The sequence below is a fragment of the Anabas testudineus genome, chromosome 3, assembly GCF_900324465.2.
Source record: "Anabas testudineus chromosome 3, fAnaTes1.2, whole genome shotgun sequence".
In the NCBI taxonomy this organism is placed as follows: domain Eukaryota; kingdom Metazoa; phylum Chordata; class Actinopteri; order Anabantiformes; family Anabantidae; genus Anabas; species Anabas testudineus.
Window position 1 is genome coordinate 7,399,093 of NC_046612.1, and position 21,639 is coordinate 7,420,731.

Here is a 21,639-nt window from a genome sequence, read left to right on the forward strand (position 1 = left end):
CTGCCTCTGGGATATGTCAGTGTAACCCTCCGCCTGCGGTAGATGTGCTGAGGCTGGAGTAGCCACCATTTTGCATGTCTAGTGTGTTCCTCCCTCCATTGCTAATAGAGACGATTCCAGTCATTCCTGCCATCACTACGGCTAGTAAGTATATTCTGAGGATAATATGTCGCCAGAAATGAATGAAAATGCCTTTACTTGTGGATATTAATCAGCGGTTTGATTGCGTGTACGTTGACAACTCTCACTGTGGCGCTGCATAGGAAGTCGCAGCCCTCAGTGCACCGGGGTTGTGCCTGTCAGCAGCTAAGTTAGCTAGCATGGTTAGCATAACGTTTTAGCCTTGCTAACTACCTGCTGTGCTAGGGATGTGAAACTCAGTAGTCATCTGTGCTTGTCCACATAACATAATCATCATGACAGCACGTAATATCAGATTTCTAGCTAACTTATACAAGTACCGTTTATCTTTCAGTTAAAATAGTATTAGGATGAGGTAATACAGACACAAATGAGTGGTCAGGTAGCTAGCTAACGCCACAAAGCACTCGCTAGCTTGATAATCCAAATGCTTAAGAAGGCCCAAACTACAATATGTCCTGATCAATCGACGATCAGGTACAGGTGTCATGCCAGCCTGTAATGGCCTCTCGTTTCAGTTTGACAATATTGTCTATTGCGGTAGATGTAAACCTTCATTTAACAAAATAATGTCAGCCAAGGTGAACGTACTGTTGTACTGTCAATCTAGTATGCTGCACTTTTTCTGAAAATACTCGTGTTCAAGTTACTAGTGTTAGCTGACTTTTGCTGTGGGTAATATGCTTATCTCATTTACATTTATCCCTTGACGGTTTTAACACTTTACAAACGGTAAACATTTCAGCCGTAAGTCAACCTTGCGTTTGAATATCCGGGAGGCTAACGATAGGTAGCTTAGTGTTAAGGACGTGAACACGTTTTTCCTATAGTTTCTACTTGAATTATCACTTCTACCTGGAGATCTACTTGCTGTTGACAGTTAAGACTCCAACAATAAGAGTCATACCTTTTAATATTATTCTGGAGTACATGTTTTCAGGACTCAATTAGCAGGGTTGACGTTAAGGAAGTCAGCTGAAAGTAGGAAGTGAGCAAATAAACGTCATATACACTTTGGGTGATTCGTGTACAGTACATCGTGCACAGATGCTCTTTTTGTCTCCTGTAGGTGTTTTTAGAAGGGATGCCATTGCAAAATCTAAACTAACACATGTCCTAGTCACAGAGTTTGAAATGATATACCTGTCTAATATCTACATCTGCTATAGTGATTCCCAGACTACAAGACAATCTAAAGTTGTGCTCTAATCATGAATAATTAAGTCTGATAAGATGATAAGATGATAAGATGACTTGCTGTTCTTCGTGGCTCAATACTTACTTAGGCAAGTGCATTAAGTAGAGTTTTATTTTACAGTGGGGTTAGCAGTTATTTGTAACATGGATAAACATGTGCTAACTATGAATTAGCTCCAGTTTGTCTCAAAGTTCTGTTTGCATATTTTCTGCCACTTTGCTAGCTAACCAGTAGTGCTACTATTTGTTAACTTGTTTGATTTGCATAATAGTTGTTCATTATTTTTCATTTACTGTTCATTCCCACTAAGGTGGAGAAAATACAAACTGAGCTAGCATTAATAGTTATTTTTCAGCATCGGTGTTGATTTGTCTATTTCCTAGCTAGCCTGCAACCCAACTGTGCCAAATGGAAAACTATCTGTATAGGTCAACTGAATCAACATCTTGCAAGCAACAGTATGAGGATCTGTAGGGCCGTGGACATCAACTCTTTTTTGCACGCAGCTATTCGTTGGACCTTCATGATGCTGCCATCTGTTGTTGGTTGCAGCTTGAGAGTCTTTACAGGTTCAGCTATTTATTCACTTGATTGCCAAGTATTGACAATTCAGCTGGGTAATAAGTCTTGGCTGTCTTTGCTGACTACCAGCCTTTTGACATATACTCTGAGTAATTTTAGATACAATTCACTTCTATGGGATTTATAGATGTAACAGTGTTGTATTCCAGAGCTAATTAATGTGTGCACAGATCAATCTGGACGACTTTTCAGGCAGTTTGTGTTCCACACAGATGTTTAAGAATAAAAATGTGATGTGTTCAGGGAACTCTATTTGGGTGGGCTGTAAACATTGATCATGACATTTTGACTATCAAATCAATTTCATATCTTCTGCTAAGGTTCAGGGCTCAACATTTGAATGTGCATGTGAGTAGAAATTGACACGGTGCTAATTTGATATTGTTGCATGTTTTTGATCTTTAATGTATTTATGTAATCTGTGTTATTTATTTGTAGCTATGCAAAGCTGATCACTTAGAGTTGGTGATTCGAGAAGTAACAGAGTGGGTTTTTTTTTTTTGTATTTTTCCTATACCGTCTAGGTGCATAGCAGAGAACATAGAGAAGTAAAGAGACAAAGTGCACAGTGTCACACTGAGTAGGGAAATGCTTCTCCCCAGTGGTAGCTCTGTGGATTTTTCATCTTTCAAGTGTCTGATAATTTTTTTTTTTGTCTAGTGTAACTTTGTAATTCATTACCAACAAGGAGGGACACAAGGACGTTAATCTGTACTTTGGATTCCTAACCATGCAGCCTTCATAGCATTCAGTGATCTAATGTAACACCATTTTAAATTGAGTTTAATATCTTGATATTTCTAGTCTGATGTCTCAGGCTGTTCGGTTTGACTGCTCCCTGTAGTAAAGGGAGGAGTGGCATGCTTTTTGCCTGTTGCTGGTTGTGACGCTAGGCAGACTCCTCAAATCTCATGAGAGGTACAGCTTGTTATGAACATTTCACAGTGCATACAGAGTACACCAGTATAGCAAAGGCCTGTTAATGACACCATGTGTCAGTGATCAATAAGGACTTCTCTCTCTGTAATCTTATATCATGGCTTTTGTGGGCATAACTTGTTTTGCATGATTGCCGATTAATTAGTGATAGTTGGTTGGAGATAATCAGTCCAGATATTGTGCACCTATGATGAGATCTGCTCATTCATTTTGAACTCGCACTAAATTTCCTAGATTTTCTTTTTTTTTTTTTTTTTTTTTTTTGGTGCAGGGCACGGACCTCCACTTTTTGTTAGTGTCACATTTTGGCCTGACACCCCAGGTGTAGTAAATAATTTTGTTCAGCAAAGTCTGAATATGATTTTAGTAACTCATCTGTTCTTTAGTCTGTAATATGGGGCATACAGCAGAACAGTTCCCTTTTGTCTTTGTTGTAAGGCTGAGCAAAGCTGACCTTGGTGAATGAAACCTAGGCTGTTGCTACCCAACTAATGAATAAGCTCACAACTCTCAGATCCTTTATTCATTCTACCTGGAATGTGGTCAGCCCCTCCTTCTAAGGCTTGTCTTTTAAGCTAAAGACACCTTCACACCTTCCCAGAAATATAAATAAAAATCTGTAAAAGTAAAGGATACAAAAAAATGTTTAGATTGCAAAAGAACGTGTTGCTGTTTGACAACTGCAAGAATGAGGAACTGTGACTTACTTAGCTCACAGCAGAAGCAGGATTTACCTTCTTTATTGTGCCCCCATTTGATTATAAACACAGCAAGACACAAGGAGCCATGGTTTATAAAACCTAACACTAGGTTCATTTAGTGCATGTAATTTAAATGGTGTTAAAACGGACAGTAGAGCTCTAGATCTCTCTTTATTAAATAGTGACCACTGACCCCATTCCTCTTTGATTGCAGTGAATTCCTAGGTTCTCTACAAACCGACACCTTAGTCAACAAAGGATCGGCTCATTCCCTCTGTATCTGGACCCTTATTTTCCTCAGAAGACTGGCATAGTTTCCAAGAAGTTCATTTGATCTTGGCAGTGACAGTTACTGACAAAAAAGGATAAGGTGTTTTGGGTTAAAATATTGCAACCTCCATAGTGTAAAGGTCTAAAAAGAAGAGTGACCTGTTCTGTAAATGGTCTGGAGGTTTTCTGAGTCTTTGTCATGAGGGACTTTCCTTTCTCCTGCTGTGTAAGGTGGTCTGATAATTAGCCAGCTTAGCATCCCATAAGATTTCTCTTTTTCACTATAGCATGGCTGTAGTGAAAACAGCATTAACAGTGGATCAAGAGAAACATGTACATCATGTTTTAATATGTTTATACAGTTTATACTGATAGCATGGCTGTTTACATGGTAATACACCTGAGTCGGCCAAAGTTTGTTTTACATTTGGTAATTGTATTTGTTAGTTCTATGTAGTTGTCTGTTTTTTTGTTTGTTTGTTTTTTTGTAAGGATTTGTGGAACAGCTATGTATATATTATTTTTATAAATGGGTTTAGGTCACTTGTCCCTGGTCCTGTAGTGTAAACCACACCCATAACAGAGAGTTGAGTATTTAATTTATTGCACACACATATTGTTTCCAGAGGTTTAGCGTGGTGACAGTGTATGTTAAGTAAATGTCTTGGCCATATATTTACCTTTGAAATCAAAATGCCTGAGTTTACAACATGGTCTATTTTATTGATTTGTTAATACTATTAATGAGGAAGGAAACACACTTAACATATCTTCTAGACTTCAAGCATAAATACCATAAATAGTTAATTATGTGTCATGTTATGCTTCCACTGAACAGGGATGTCCCAAACAAGTCTTTTGGCTCCAGTCTAGGCCTTTTAATATTAATAAAGACTGTGATTTGGCATGATGGGATCCTCTGCAGTGAAGATGTTTCACTTTGCTTTCTAGGCTACATTAACAGTCAGTCACAGAGTGAAGCATCTTCTGTCTCGGATTATCTTTGGCTGTGTACAGACACTGGCTACAGAGACAGTTTAACCTAACTAACAAGTTACTCATGGAATTAATGTTTAATAGTGTATCTGAAACGACCTGTTGCCGACCACTGCTTTTAACCAGTGAAAGCAGCATCAGCAGTGGCTAAAAATAAGAAGCTGTTAGCTGTATGTTTAGTAGCCTACACTGCAATTTACTAAGAATAATACAATAGTTTTGCTCTCCCTCCATCGCCTGTCTTTCTCACCTTGTTTGAATTTGACTTCCCCTCATCTTATGGTCGGCTACAGTTAAGTGGCCCACTAACCTTTCTCCATTAAACATTCAAGTCCACTCCTCTCCTGAAGTTATGACTCGCACATGAGCTATTATGGCTCCACAGTAAAAGTGAAGCTAATGGGGACTAGAATTGTTTGGTAATGCAAGAAGAGCAGTTTGCCAAGTTGGGAGTATTTGCTAAATTGTTTACCATCTTTTTTGGACTTAGCACCTAGATTTGTTGGAGTGCATGTGTTCTGCGTATTGGTCATTTTAAAGGGTTTAAAATAACAAGAAAACCAGTTTTTTGTATTAAACTGCATATTCTACTGTTATACAGTGTCTAGCACTAGTAACTATGTTACATAGGAAATTAAATGTATAGTAGTTGTCAGGCAGAAACTACTTGACAGTAAAGCCAAAAACAAACTTATAAACAACAGAAGCTAGTCAGTGAGATTTGAAGACAGGATTTTATAAAGTTCTTGTCACTGCAGTCTCACTGTTCATCATAAATGTTGTGTGCTGGAGAGCAGTGTCATCCACTAGGTAACACCTCATAAGAGTTTTTTTCACGTCTCTGCTATGTCCAAATGCATTGTGTTTCTTTCTTCCATCCACTTTGGCACTGGGTAGTTAGACGGAGGAAATGGATTTGCTCGACAAGTAATTACCATCGTGTCTGTTGCTGTAGCAGCTTAATTATGTGCTGCATGTTAGCAGATAAAAGGTTTCCATGAGAAGAGAGACAAAATGTACCCCTTTTTAAATAAGAGGGGGTCACCATTAATAACTTTCCAGTTTGCTATACCAATTGAAATCGAGATGTCAGATTGAATAGAAATAGTGTATGCAAAATAAAGCAAAAAATATATATCTATATATAGATGTAGTTGCAGTCTATGTAGTTTCAGTTGATACGTTAACATGTGCACATGTGCCATAACGTGGTAACTTTAAAACTTCCATTGATGTGCAGCTGGTGATCACCGTACTTTCCTAAGCGACTACTACATTCTTAAACTAAGGCTGTCTTGACAACTTTTATTTTTCTTTAAAATCTCTGTGTGGTGTAGCTTTTCTGTTTTGGTGTGGTGTATTTTGAGTGACGGGGCATCAACCTGTTTCTTTCCTTAATTTTTTTTCAGAGAATGCCAGCTCCGATCAGACTGCGGGAGCTGATCCGGACTATCCGGACAGCACGGACCCAAGCAGAGGAGCGTGAGATGATCCAGAAAGAGTGTGCTGCTATTCGCTCATCATTCAGAGAAGAGGACAATACATACCGTTGCAGAAATGTGGCAAAGTTACTTTATATGCACATGTTGGGCTACCCAGCCCACTTCGGGCAGGTATGTTTGAGGATGCTGGGAGAATTAATGGATGGACTAAATGCCTGCAGAGAGTTTTTTTTGTGACATTATTGTTAGAAAGCTCATAACCCTACATCGTTTAGTGACAAGGTGACTTCTTTTTCAGTTGGAGTGCCTAAAGCTGATCGCATCCCAGAAGTTCACTGACAAACGAATAGGTTATTTGGGAGCAATGCTGCTGTTGGATGAGAGGCAGGACGTCCACCTACTAATGACAAATTGCATTAAAAAGTAAGTGGTGGCCAGATCTGTTAATATATTTAATATTCTGCTTTCAAGATGTTTCCTTTGCACTTTACAGGAACAGTTATTTGTTTTTTAAATATGAAGTATAGTTAGAGTATGTGTTGCTGCTGATACTTTATCATAACCTTTAGTTGCCTTTTACAATTTTTTCTTTATGTTGCTCCCTTCTGAATCATTCCTCTTTATATAAACCTTTACATGTACAGATATAGTACAAGTTATACTAATCAGTTGCTCTTTGTATGTTTACTTATGTATGTCCATCATGTGCTGAACTCCTTTTTTCTCTCACAGTGACTTGAATCACAGCACACAATACGTCCAGGGCCTGGCCTTGTGCACTTTGGGCTGTATGGGTTCCTCAGAAATGTGTCGTGACCTGGCCGGGGAGGTAGAGAAGCTGCTTAAAACATCCAACTCCTACTTAAGGAAAAAGGTAAGCCTATGTTTATGTCATTGCTCTAAATGGGGCACTGAATATTGTTATAAGGTACTGTGTATTCATAATGAAAATAGCATAGTATAATATTATGTATGTGTTTGCAAAAACATCACAATTTTATTGTACAATTTTTTAATGAAGTGGATTGTTTTTCAACAACGGCATTAACATGTGTCTACTGAAACTACATGCTAACATTAAGTAAGAAGTTAATATGAAGCTAGTGTTACTGTTTCTCAGAAACACTCTAACATCACTGTTTGTACACAGATTGTTTATTTCTACAAAGCCAATTAAATGAAGACAAAGTATCTAGCTAAATTAATTAGGGCTATAAAAATAAATATAACATAGTGGAAAACATTAGTGTCTAATGAGCTAACTAACTATGTTGAAATTAGCATTTCATTCTTACTGATGTGTACGCCACGTTGGACACCTGTTGCTGAGATCACAGTTCATATTCTCCTTATGGACGAATTTACATGTTCACTGAGAAATGCAGAAAGGCAAAGTGGTATCTTAGGATTTTAAGAATCTAGCTCTGCTGCTTATTATCATGTTTATACAAAAACATGTGGTTAACTCTTCATGAACTCATGTGTAGCCATATGTTTTGAACAGCACACCGCTCTAGAAAGGTAAAGGTAAATATTGTGTTAAAGGTTGGACTGTGTTTTTCATCAGTTGTCTGATATTTACATGTTTGTTGACAGGCGGCATTGTGTGCAGTTCATGTCATTAGGAAGGTTCCCGAACTGATGGAAATGTTCCTTCCAGCCACAAAAAACCTGCTGAGTGAGAAGAACCACGGTAAGTGTAAAGTGTTAGTCAGGATGCAGTCGCTGGCCTATGGGGAAGTATGGCTGTCCCATACAAATGCAGACTTTGTCCTATTTCCTGCCACTCACTGTGTTTTCAGAACAGCTTGGCAGCTAATGTCCTTTGCAAAGGAGAGTAGAATTAATGAGTCTGTCATAAACTCTCGGGCTTATGTTTTCCCACATAGTTTTATACTTGATTTCAGGTGGCAAAGCAGCAGTAACTGTTTTAAGTTGATTTATTTGTTTGCTAATAGAGAAAATAGTCAAATACCCCGGAGTGAATATATTGCAGTTACACACACTACACATGTACATATCACAGTGTGATTTATCTGCAGTTTTTTTAAATTAATTATTTAGAAATGTGGTGTTTGGCTTCAGAGCTCAGCCACCACAGCTGTTCCCCAATGAGCTTTCCAGCTTGTAACGTTTAGATCAGGTCACTGATCAGTCACATGTTTATGATGCTGTCATGTGATGTCCTATATGTCTGCTAGTAACTCACATGGGCTTCTGTGTGATTTGTCAGTCTTGAACTAGTACAGAGAACTTTACAAGTTGTTTGTTGAGCTATTCCCATATTTAGGTATTTAGATAATCGTAGGTAGTGGGTTTTCAGTTTTAATGTATATTAACATTATTTAAAACCTGGAAATACATCTTAACTTGGATGCCTTACATCCCTCTTACACACACAGTGTCATGTTGAGGCTGCTAACGGAAAGCCAAAATGCTGAAAACATAAGCTGTGTTGGAACACTTTACTGAGCAATGACAAGACAAAAGCTGAGTGCCAAATATGCCATTTGCCAAACGGAACAACAGTAGCACAACAAAAGTCTACTTTGGCTCACTTGCATTGTGGATGCAAAACAGCTACCCTACCCAAAACTGCCATTTGCAGCCAAACACTGCGTTTGCATGTTGGACACTGACACTGTCTGAGTACAATTTTTTAAAGGCTGCTTTTACCAGATATTATGAACAAACTAATATTTCCTTCAAACAGGAAGAGTGTGGAGTGTTAGCTTAAGCTTAAGGCTTAGTGATCTTGCAATCTGATTATGAATTATTTGCTTATTGTTTGTTTATTTAAATGCTTGTGCTGCTTTTGTAACTGCACCACTACCAACTTTGTTTTAGGTAGTATAGTTTTCTTTTGTATAAGGCCATTTATTAGTTTTTATAGAAATTGATTGTGGACTAACACGTGCATGCAGCTGTTATAACTTTGCCCCCACTTGTTATTTTTAGGTCTGTATTTAGGTCTACTCATTCAAGGCAAGTAACATTTATTTTGTTAATCTTCCAGGTGTTCTCCATACATCAGTTGTCCTCCTCACTGAGATGTGTGAAAGAAGTCCAGACATGCTGGCCCACTTCAGAAAGGTACCAACTGATATTCTTACACAAATGAAGAAAAATGAACTAAATAGTTATGCATTTGTCTTAAGCTCACTCCATATAGCATTCTCCCTTCGCGCACACATTTCCTTTTGAAATACCTGTAGCTAATCTAGTCAAACATACTGAGGTTTGGATTGCACTATAGGTTTCCTCTACATTCAAAATGTGTCTCAATCCTTTATCTCCTACCGCTGTCTTTTCCTCTTGTATTTCAACTGCTACTGTACCTCTTCTCCTCTAGGTCTAACAGTACTGTGCCAGAAGCACTGCTCTTCATGCTCATGATCTAAACATTATTTTAAGCTCTCTGAAAGTGAATGATTTCCAGTTCCCCCTCCCTAACATCTACCTCATATTTTTTCTGTCATTTGTCTTTGTTACAATTCCTGCATTGTGTTAGAATGAGAAGGTAAGAGTGCATTCTGATCTCATAGCTGGTGCATGCAATAAATAGTAATCACTCCTCACAGTCACCCCAGATGTAATCAAACATGTGTTCAGTAATGTCATGTTGTGTTTAATTTCTAATTTTGATTTCTTTAACTTGTACAGTGATCATTACTATGTCAGTGTTTTGAATATTACAAAAGAGTTGCTCCATTTTGTCAGTAACATTTCTCACTATTGTTTTGAGTGTCATTATTTGCCTAATATGCAACTCATTTGATCACTGTCTATTTTAAAGCAGTTGGGTGGGAGTGTTTTCACATTTGCCACAGACGTTGTTACCAGGAACAGCTAATTTTCACTGTGTCTGTGTCACAGGTGGTTTTCTGTCTTGAGAGTTTGGCAGTCATAGTGTTGGGATGTCTTGTTACAAAAAAATTCAAATGTTTTTAAAATTTCACTCATTTTGCGTAATATTTTGTTGTCATACCTGCAGTAGAGAAGATTTATATCTGTTGAATATCTGTGGACCCTGTGTAGTGATTTGAACTGAAACATATTCAGGCTAGTATAAAGGAAACACAAAAATAGGCTGGCACAAAACTAAAGTAGAGAAATATAGGCTTCTAACAAACCTGTTTAATTTACATGCTTTGTCCTCACATCTGCATCTGCAACTTTTGAAGGTCTGGGTTAGCAGTTTCCCTGCAGCCAGTCTGATTTAAGATAAACAGTAAAAACTGGGTACAAAGAGATGCCCAATCTTTTTATTGCTGGATAGGACGACAAACCGTTTCCCATTATGATGAAGTGTTCTTTTAAGGTTACATTTCCATAACCTTTTTGAGATTGAAATAACATAGATTTAAAAAATCAGAAGTTATTGATATAATTCCAATTTTGTTAAACATTGAATTAAACTCTAATGTGTATCTGACAGCAAAGTCTTAAATATACATCTGTTTATTTAGTCAAGTAGCAGAAGTGTGTATGAACATTTTTTTTTTCCACTCTTGAAGTTCTAACCTAATATTTTTGTTAGATCAAAACAGCCACAGACTTAAAATTAGGCAATTCAACACCTGACCTTCAAACTTAGTACTCTACCTTAAGGCCCTAACCCCCTTTGCTCTTGATGAGTTTGACCGATTGCCACTGTCAGCAGTAATTCGCTTTTTAATTTAATAAAAATTAATGTTGATGATGAAAAGTATAAAATCGAGATCCACACATTTTGACTCTTCTTCTTTTGTCTTCTGTTGGTCTTTTTGTAGCTGGTTCCACAGTTGGTGAGAATCCTGAAGAACCTAATCATGTCTGGATATTCTCCTGAACATGATGTGTCAGGCATAAGTGATCCTTTCTTGCAGGTATATCTCATTTCATGATGCAAGTGCTCTGTACTGTAGGTGGTTGTGTTGGATCACACCATGAGCAGTCACGCTCAAAACTCATGATTTAGGTGCAACATTAACTGTGTTGTGTTAGGACAAAAATAAATAATACGCAATATTTAAAGCTGCCGAAACATACTTATCTTCTATCCATGCATTATCTAGAATCGTGAGGGTTGTCCTAATCTTGGTTTCAGTAAATATTTAGGAAACAGTGAGAAGGAAACTGTTGAGGCTGGACGGTTTCTTTCCTTTTACAGGTGCGGATATTGAGACTACTGAGAATTCTAGGCAAGAGTGATGACGACTCCAGTGAAGCAATGAATGACATTCTTGCACAGGTTAGAAAAAAAAGTAATTACTGGTTTCCCTTAGAAGCTCATGCATTAAGTGTTTTTCTGACACATTATTTGCTTTTACATTTACAGGTGGCAACAAACACAGAGACAAGTAAAAACGTAGGCAATGCAATCCTGTACGAGACTGTACTGACAATAATGGACATCAAGTCTGAAAGTGGACTGAGAGTGAGTTAATTTATTTAAAGAAAATTTAATAGCAGTGTTTTAGTTTTTATTCTTTTTCCTGTCTAAATGCTATGATCTTACAGGTCTTGGCCATTAACATCCTAGGTCGTTTCCTTCTCAACAATGACAAAAATATAAGGTAAGTAATTCATGTACACTACCTAACATTGCAAATATTAAATTAGTAAAATGCTGTCATAAATTCCTGATGCTATTTTAATTTAACGGACTATTCCAGATACGTGGCTTTGACATCACTATTAAAGACAGTACAGACAGACCACAACGCAGTGCAGAGGCATCGGAGCACCATTGTGGATTGTCTAAAAGACCTAGACGTGTCTATCAAGAGGTGATTCACAGTGTTTACATACTGCACACTGCTTTAGATACACATTTCTCATTATTTGGTCTTTTTGTTTTTGACTTTCGTTTATGTTTCATTGTTGTGTAGACGTGCAATGGAACTGAGTTTTGCTCTGGTGAACGGCAACAACATTCGAGGCATGATGAAAGAGCTGCTCTACTTCTTGGACTCGTGTGACCCAGAATTCAAAGCAGACTGTGCATCAGGAGTCTTTCTAGCTGCAGAAAAGTATGGCAGTGATACGCAGACAGATAACACATTACAGCCGCCCATGCTCGTATAGAGTCAAAAGCTATGTAGTAAAATGCATCTGTTGTGTTACACAGCACACAACTTACTGATGTGCACCGAGCTAAAAGTGTTGTATCACCATAGATGCGGTGGCTGATGTTGAAATGCTGTATGATGATAAAATGAGTGATCCATCGACTGACACACTCTGCTGATCCAATTTATTTTCTGACAGCATTTCTCTCCTGTCTGTATAAAGTTTGCATAAATGTTTATTTTTATTCTTCTTCAGTCCATTGCTGAATCTAATGATTGTATTGTGTTACAGGTATGCCCCCTCAAAAAGATGGCACATCGACACCATTATGAGAGTGCTGACAACAGTATGTACATGCAAAACCACCGAATTTGAGTTACAAATGGTGTCTTCATTGGTTATTCACAGGTTCAACACAGTAAATATTTAAGGTTCATTTGGATTTCTCATTGACATCCCTGCTTCTGCTTACAGGCAGGGAGTTACGTGCGAGACGATTCTGTTCCCAACCTCATCCAGCTCATTACAAACAGTGTGGAGATGCATGCTTACACAGTACAGAGACTTTACAAAGCGCTGCTGGATGACATATCACAGGTCAGACCAGTTCTAGTTTGCGTCATCATAATATTTTAAACGTCTGTGCATCATTGCACTTTTTAATTTTTATGTGATGAATTGTTTGTTTTTCAAACAAGCTTGAGGCTGCAACAGAGAATGACTTGAGTTTCTGTGTTCTGTAGCAACCTCTAGTGCAAGTAGCGTCCTGGTGCATAGGGGAATATGGAGACCTGTTAGTATCTGGACAATGTGAGGAGGAGGAGCCCATACAGGTACACCTAAAAGAATCTCATCAAACACAGACACACACTTGAGTAGATAGATTGAAGACAAACCTCAAACCTGAGAGAAGCATTAGGTCGTCACATGTTGTCTTTTTTTTCTCTTTTTTCTCTTTTTTAAATAAGGTGACTGAGGATGAAGTTTTGGATGTGCTGGAAGGCCTCCTAGTATCTAACCTATCCACACCTGTGACCCGGGGTTATTCTCTTACTGCCATCATGAAGCTGTCTACTAGATTCAGCAGTGTTAAGTGAGTAAACAACAAACCTAAACATGAGCATAATAGAGTTTATAAGTCATAAGTGCTTCTTTATTTCTTTGTTAACCTTTTGCATTGAAATGTTTTTCTTTTAGCCGAATCAAAAAGGTGGTTTCGATATATGGCAGCAGCATCGATGTGGAGCTTCAACAGCGAGCTGTGGAGTACAATGCGCTTTTCAAGAAATACGACCACATGAGGTAAAACGGCATTACTTTGTGCCAGAAATCCCTATCGCACATCACAATCCCTGGCCCCGTGTAATAATTGGTAATTTGGGAAAAATCCTCCAGTGGTTGACTGCGGTACATCTTTTGTCTCCCTACTTGTCCCTTGACAACAGGCCGGCTCTGCTAGAGCGAATGCCAATTATGGAGAAAACTGCTACTAATGGCCCCACAGAGATAGTACAGACAAATGGAGAGACAGAGCCCTCTGCTGTGGAACCAAAACATCCACCACCTGTCACCCAGCCATCCAACCAGGTGAGGGTAGTTTTAAGTACTTTATTATGAAGGAATTAACATTTAGTTCTCGAATCGAATTCCAGAGAAAAGTTCAAAAGAATGTTTCTGTGAGATATATGTTGACTTAATTGTTTTGTCTTGGCCTGAATATAAATGTTTTTAATAGCTGAATTTGAGTCTATTGCTCCATATAGAAAATAACAATTAATATGCTATATGTGTAAATATTGCTGGTGTTTGATTATGTTCACTTGTTCTGCAGGCTAATGATTTATTAGACTTGCTGGGTGGAAATGATGTGGTGCCAGTAATCCAGACTACGATGCCCACGAAACCTGCCTCAGCTGGGGGAGAGCTGCTTGATCTGCTGGGTGACCTCTCGCTAGGCGGTAGGATGCTCTGTTTTAAAGTTCTCTGTTAGCATTTCTAGAAGGATCTTGTATAAAGCTTTTCTATTAAAGTGTATGTGTTGTCCAACTGCTGCTGAATACCCAGTCATCAGCCATGATGTTTGGGATTTAAATTGTCCTGCTACTACTATATACCGGATATCAAAATCATTTTGTTTAATGTTGTCACTTCATTAAAATATGTGTTGAGTTAATATATTTTTAACAAAACAATTACCACAAAATTTATAATGTAATAACTTGCATGCAACATAATGAGTTATCACATGGTGCGAAAAGGCCTAGTGCATCATATGCTCACAATTTATTATATTATGTGTTATTAAATTATAAAAATGTTTTAAATTTTTCATTACATTATAAGCAGTTACTACATTATCAGCCTTTACAGCTCCTCAAAGTAATAATAGTTATATTCTTGCTGGGTATCCTCTCTTTTCAAACACTGTTAGGGTCTGCTGCCTGCTGGACATATTGTTAACTTTCCTCAAATTGCACTTTATTGTTTTCCATGAACAATTTTTGTTGCTTTTGGAAACTTTTAACATTTGTTTAGTAGTTCATTTGGATTGTATACCACATATTACATGAAAAATAATTCTAAGTAGTTTCTATTACCTGTTCAACAGGTAATAGAAACAGAAGAACAAAATAGATAGAATGATATCTCAGACTGATCGGCCACACATCCGTACTGGCCTGTCAAGCTCAAAACTGTTCCATTCCCATCTGCAGCTAACACATTTGTGCACATTTAGTTATTTCTATAAACTGCAAATCTCTCTTCATGTAATAAAACATAATTGTAGGTCTTTTTGGGACACCTCATCTTGAGTGGAAAGATTTACAGAATGAAAATAATTTTTATGTTAGCGAAACTTCATGTTAGCAAACCATATTGTCTTTTATGATGGTGTGTCCATATGCATTTAAACCCTTGTATGTTGCCTTACCCTCCCCAGGCGGTCCAGCCCCTGCTCCTGCTCCCTCTGTCCCCACATCCCAACCCTCTTTCCTCCTGGATGGCCTTTCCTCACAGCCCCTGTTTAATGACATTGCAGCAACAGGTGAGGGTCTGTTGCTTCCCATGCCCATGTGTTTCCATATCCACGCAAATGTTAAGTTACCATATGTGTAAATCTTATGATGTTCTGCTCCTCTGACATTTCCATGTAGGTATTCCTCCTATGACGGCATACAACAAGAACGGTCTGAAAATAGACTTCACATTTGAGAGAGCTAACCCCAATCCAAACATCGCGGTCATCACAATCCATGCTTTCAACTCAACAGAGGCAGATATGACAGACTTTGTTTTTCAGGCTGCAGTACCAAAGGTTAGCTGGCTTAATTGGACACAGTGGCTAAATTGCTGTGTGTTCTAATTCATATTGTTGCTCTTTACCTATTTAGATTTACAATGTGACCACCCTATGTTTTTCAGACATTCCAGCTGCAGCTCCTCTCCCCTAGTAGTAATGTTGTCCCAGCACTCAACCAGGGAACTGTCACGCAGGTCATCAGAGTTCTCAACCCACAGAAGGTGAGTTTGTCCTTCTCAAATTCTTTTTGAGAATTTTTTTGTCCTTTCAAAAGACAAAGTAAAAAAAAAAAAAAACATCTGTGCAATCTTACTTTCTTGCAAAAATGTCCTCTTTTATAAACATGATCATCCTCGCCAAATTTCAGCAACAGCTACGAATGAGGATCAAGCTGACATACACCCACAAAGGCTCGCCTGTGCAAGACCTGGCTGAGGTTAATAACTTCCCCCCTCAGTCCTGGCAGTGATGAGGTGCTTCTGTTGCTCTTAAAAGCCCCATCAAGGGAACTATGAAAACGATTTTCCTTTCACCTCCCTCCTTTCTTCCAACGGATCCCCCATGTGACGTCACTGCAGAGCGCTGCCCACGAGTTGCATGGGAAACAGCAGAGTATCTAACACAGGAGAAAAATACAGATGTTACGAAGACCCTGTTGATCAACATCAGCAGAATAATTTGGAAAACATATCAGTTAATGGACTTTCTCTCTTCTTTCTAAATTGGTTTCTTTGCTCACTATGTTCCACATACACCATCTGCCCAGCACTATTACCACCCAAAAAGCACATATGCACACCATTCACCATGGTACACTTTCCCTCTTAAGCCACTGTAGAGATAAAGTGTTACCCCTAACAAGCACTGCAGTAACGATAGTTTTATTTTAAGTTATAATTAAGCTAAGATCTAGTTGCAACACTTGATATTTATTATTGGATTTGCATTCTGATTGTTTCCATTAATTTTCAGTCCTGTGATGGCAGCAAAAAAAAAATCTTTAAAAGGTCTATTTAGTCATTAACTTCTTGGATAACCCCCTTTTGACCCTCCCCATCATGGGTGATATAACTTGTCAAAGAGTTGTATTCATTTTGAATTACATTAATTTGCTTAAAGCATGTTTGAGCATTGCTAGGATCACCATCGCATCTTGACACAAGCTCAGAGGGGATTTTCAGGTTCTGGTTGTAGATCTTTATCCTATGTTTCTATAGGAGGTCATTTACATCTGTTTTGTTTCAGTGAGAAGAGCATCAACAGACCTAGTGTGATTACCTGTGGCTAGTTTTAGAAAACATGCTCAGATTTACCCACAGAGCTCTTCTAAAATCATCTCATCTGTAGCTTCAGTTTTAGACCTGTGTAGTAAATTCAACTGTTAAATGCTTTGCAAACTATGATCATATTAATTCATTATGATGGACATAACCCAGAACTGAAATTTATCTCAAGACAAGTTGTTTGCATTTGTTATTGGAGATCTGCTTTCAAAATCCTTCCTGCATCTGTGTCCTCACAGTCCTAACTTGCAATTTGGATACATTTCATCTTTGTTTAACCTGGTTTAACTAGGTCACCATGCACATACATGTAAATGAAGCTTGTTATGAATGTAGTTACATGCACTGAATGCTTTTTTCCCCCCACCTGTCCTCTTTTTCATAGCTGTCTCCTTTGATGGGGATGCTCATCATCTTGGCACTGTTTGTGTGAAACAGTTTAATTTCTGCAGTAATTTGACTTATTTATACCTGTTATCAAAGTGATGTGCCTTTCTGACTTAGCTAGATAAAAGCCCCTGAACTATTGAGTTCTGTATGAGCTTTGTTTGTAAGTCTGCTTTGTGCTGATGTTGTTTTCAGTCTGAGAGAAAAGGGTCCTGATGGATTTGAATTGGTATCACTTAATCTGAAAGGTTTTACTTTTCACTAGTTTATCACATAACGCGTTAGTAATCATTCGCCCATTAATGCTGGCCTACTCTGGGTGTCCACAGAAATTAATTTTTCTTGTCTTTTAGCTACATGATCCTGATCTTTTCTTTCTCTGTACTGACAGACAGCTTTTCCATTTAAAATGCCTATTGGATGTTATAAATATGTCCTAAAAAAAGAAAATCCGAACAAATATGGCAGCTAAGAGATGTAAGCTGGCATCAAGCTTTTTAAAAAGTATAAATATCCTACTAAACTAAAATGTCTATGGTCCCTCCCCCCATCATCAAACATTGAAGTGCAAATCTGGATCACTTGGTGAGGTACTAGGAGGGGTGGTTCTGTGGCGACTGACTGTGACTTCTTCAAATCAGAATTCTGACTGTGCTGTTGGGGACAGTAACCTTAATACCTCACAACGTTTTCTTTCTGTTAACGTTCAGTGGCAGTACATTGACACCTTTTGTTTAGTCATGAATTGCAATCAAGGGGGAGCATCTGCATGAGAGCAACTAATGGTAGTTTGTACATCTCATTACTTAAGCTTAGCAGCCTTGTAATGCTGTGTTGAGATCCTATGATGTTCAATCAGGCTGTATACTTCTTTTCACTATGCTTCACTATCGTCTAACTTCTGTGACCAAATCAGAAAGACTATTAGCTTTGGAAATATTTTTGAGCTATGATATGTGTATATGGAGAAAATTATTTCAGTTTAACTTTTTTCTGTTGTTGACAAATGCTATATTGTTTTTTTTTCTGTACATATGAGGGCTTTTACAATTTTGTCTCTTGTACTATCTTTCATCCTTTTTTTAGATACCATTTTCTAAAAATTACAATTACTCACAATGTATATTGTCTGAATAGATCTAGCCACCATCAGTCTGTTAAGACTTCCCTGTATCATCACTCATTCATTGTAAAAGATATATGATCTGCTGCCTGTACATTGTATATAGTTGTAAAACAAACGAAAGCTGATCAGATTACCCACATGAGGACTTAAAAGATTAGCTAGGAAGTATAATTGTATGCATATATGTACAAAAAAGAATCTTAAGAGGATGCAATTGAGCTGCATTTGATTTACTATTCATGGTCGGATGTGTCATCTTTACTTCTTTTACAGAAATAGTTGGCGAGTCAGTAGGCTACTTGTTGGCTTGGATGTTGAAATGAGGGTTAAGTCTGTCTTAAGAGATGTTGTCTTGATGAATGGTGTTTACTACTGAGAAGCCTAAGCACAGTGCTGCACAGTGGCAGAAGTGGCACCTTGCTTCATCTGCTTTCACCTGCCCCCTCAAATGCCTCGTGTATCCATGCCCTCCTTGGAAGAGGAGTACGTTTCTTTCCAAGATGCAACTCTTCCTTCTGGCCTTATGACTGCTGTAGTGTTCTGAAATCTTGTCAATTCACACCTATTAAACTCTTTTTCAAACTACAAATTGATTGGTGAAATGATGCCCCATGGTTTTGGTTTGTTCGCTCTCTCTGGTTGTCAGTTACCACCTTTCAAAAAGCGTCATGTGTCAACATCAAGAGGCCACATCATTTACGTCCACTGTGATTTGTTTTTTCCACCTTTAGGGTTACCAGATTTAATTGGAATAGTTTTATTGGGACATGAGACAAGTCCTTCCCTGGGTCTAAACAATGCAGCGTTTTCTTTTGTCGTTTATTGCTGATGTTATTTGCCTTTGCATGGCACACCTTTCAGCCACTCTTTGTAGTATCTGATCCAAAAGATGGGAATATAAAATCATGTTTTACATGTTAATAAATTGTGGCAAGATATGACAGAGGAAGGGAATTATTTTTCTGTTTGGACCTTTCTGACTTAATTTGTGGAGTGTTTTATCCACCATCCCCAAAATAAACCTGGCACAAGCCTGTGTGCTACAGGTTAATAACCACAAGAGGGAGCTGTGCAAATGGAAGGCTGATGAAATGGGAAAGGAAGTGTCATGCATCAATGTCTGAATGTTTTTGTTAGTGTTTGTATTGTCTTATTCCACCATTATGTACCCTTGTTAATCACATCTGATCAGTTCTTTCAACAATACTGTAACTCATGCAGTTTTAAATGTACAAATGGAAATGAACCCAACATAAGTGCTTTGGACACTGTAACCTAATAGGAAGAAAAGAAATGGAAAGGAGTACCTGTCAGCTGTGTGATCAGCGTTTGAAGTGATCGTGTGTGCGTCTGTGCAAGTGTGCGAGTGAGAGAGATTGAAAATGAGACTAAGAGAAAATAGTCATGCTTGAAAATGTGTGATGGTGTGTGACATGTCCTTTATCTAGATAGGACATCATTTTGTTTGTTTGTTTTTTTTTTTTTGGCTGCAATTTCAACTTTCAGCTTCTGAGCTGCATGTGAAAACCAGTGTAAATAATGTGATTTCTACTCTTTTTTTGAAATGCAAGATAAATTCAAATTAGAAAATCTGTCACACCACCTTAATGGGTCAGTACTAACACTAGTAAATTGTTCAAACAGTGCTCAGAATACAGTTATTGTTTTGAGGAGAGCGTGGAAAGTGTACATCTGACATTTGGATTAATTGGATAATTGTTTTCTTTATTATTATTATTGTATTGTTTTAGTGTGTAAAGGGCTTGGACGAGCATCTGAATTACCACCACAATCACTTCCCCTGTTGAAATTAAAAGAAAATGCATCTATTGTGTTTTAACAACAAATTCAGTTTGGAGTCCCCCGGCCTGTCCTGACTGTAAAATAATACGGTATCTAATATGTTGCAGAGGGTGGAGGCACGAGGTTCACTTATTTTATTTTAATTTTGTTGTCAAGTTTAACATGTTGAACTGAATCCCAGTTCAGTGACTTCAAGGTGAGTGTGACTGTCAGACTGAAAGTATGAAGTGATTAAAGATGAGAAGCTGTACACTCTTACATGGGATATTTTCAATTTATGATGTGTATTATTGTGTTTGGGTTGGAGAAAATGATCAAGCAAATAAAGTCAAATAAAAATCTAGTTGAACTATGTTGTGCTGGGGTTATTTGGCTTTTTATTGGGGGATTGGTAATAATAAGATTTACACTGAGAATACATATAAAATAACGTAAATTAGCACAGGCCTGCATCTGCATTAAGATCTGCACTTTTCCAACCCATGTATTTACAACATTTATGCATAATATGAACTGAAATAAAAGATTTTTGACAGGGTGCAACCACAAAATGGCAAATCAGCTGATTTTGTGGGTTTATTGGACAAATCCACAGCAGAGAACTGACCATAATTAATCAAATTAGCCAAACATTTTGGCATGCAATTAACCTTTGGCTTTCCTGAGTTGGTAATCCAGTCTTTATAGTTATCTAATACTCGTAATAATTGTGCTTGGAGGAGTTATTTGTGATAACTCAGTGAGATATTATCATCTCTCAACATATTTTGGCTGGTTTCTTATTGCGCTCTCCGGAGCTGAATGCAAAGGTACGTAAAATAATTAATTTGAATTATAGTTGATTATGCTAGCTTTTTTAGCTATTTCTTGTGTTAGTAGTTTTTAAATTATGAGCTTTCGTGTTTGCGGGGCGTGTAAAAAAAAAAAAAAAAGGTTTATGTTAAGAAGTGAGATAAATGCTAAATGCTATGTTAATGTTAGCTAGCTAATGCTAACTTAGCATACATTTCGCTTTTATTTATCCAGCTAAAGGATAAACTTAAGTTGAATTTCACAAAACTCTTAAGTCTCATTAATTATTAATCAATATCTATATCTTTATTAATTGTAAATAAACTCTTTATAAATGCTAAATGCTATGTTAACGTTAGCTAGCTAATGCTAACTTAGCATACATTTCGCTTTTATTTATCCAGCTAAAGGATAAACTTAAGTTGAATTTCACATCGCTCTTAAGTCTCATTAATTCTTTTTAATATCTATATCTTCATTAATTGTAAATGAACTCTTTATAAATGCTAGTTTTGGGGTTGCCAGGTTGTGACAAGAGTCAGGTATTTTGATGTAGTAACGTTAAACCATCAGTTCAGGCCAAACACTTCCTCCATTACAAATATAAACACATACAAACAAATA

General features: G+C 37.6%; 1 protein-coding gene across 2 annotated transcripts; it reads left to right on the forward strand.

Annotated features, from left to right (window-relative positions):
- Positions 1-10: 10 nt before the first annotated feature.
- Positions 11-20,566, forward strand: ap1g1 (adaptor related protein complex 1 subunit gamma 1). Of its 2 annotated transcripts, XM_026378234.1 has the most exons (24): positions 11-144; positions 6,237-6,440; positions 6,568-6,692; positions 7,002-7,143; positions 7,866-7,962; positions 9,286-9,362; positions 9,781-9,789; positions 11,042-11,137; positions 11,422-11,502; positions 11,590-11,688; positions 11,772-11,827; positions 11,927-12,040; positions 12,143-12,283; positions 12,615-12,669; positions 12,798-12,920; positions 13,067-13,156; positions 13,292-13,416; positions 13,521-13,625; positions 13,769-13,910; positions 14,155-14,281; positions 15,265-15,369; positions 15,479-15,639; positions 15,747-15,845; positions 15,992-20,566. In XM_026378234.1, exons 2-24 carry the CDS (start codon positions 6,240-6,242, stop codon positions 16,091-16,093), a joined length of 2,472 nt encoding a protein of 823 aa, XP_026234019.1. In that variant the 5' UTR covers positions 11-144; positions 6,237-6,239; the 3' UTR covers positions 16,094-20,566. The 2 variants fall into 2 exon arrangements, with proteins under 2 accessions (XP_026234019.1, XP_026234020.1); XM_026378235.1 differs by lacking the exon at positions 9,781-9,789.
- The last annotated feature ends 1,073 nt before the right edge of the window (positions 20,567-21,639 follow it).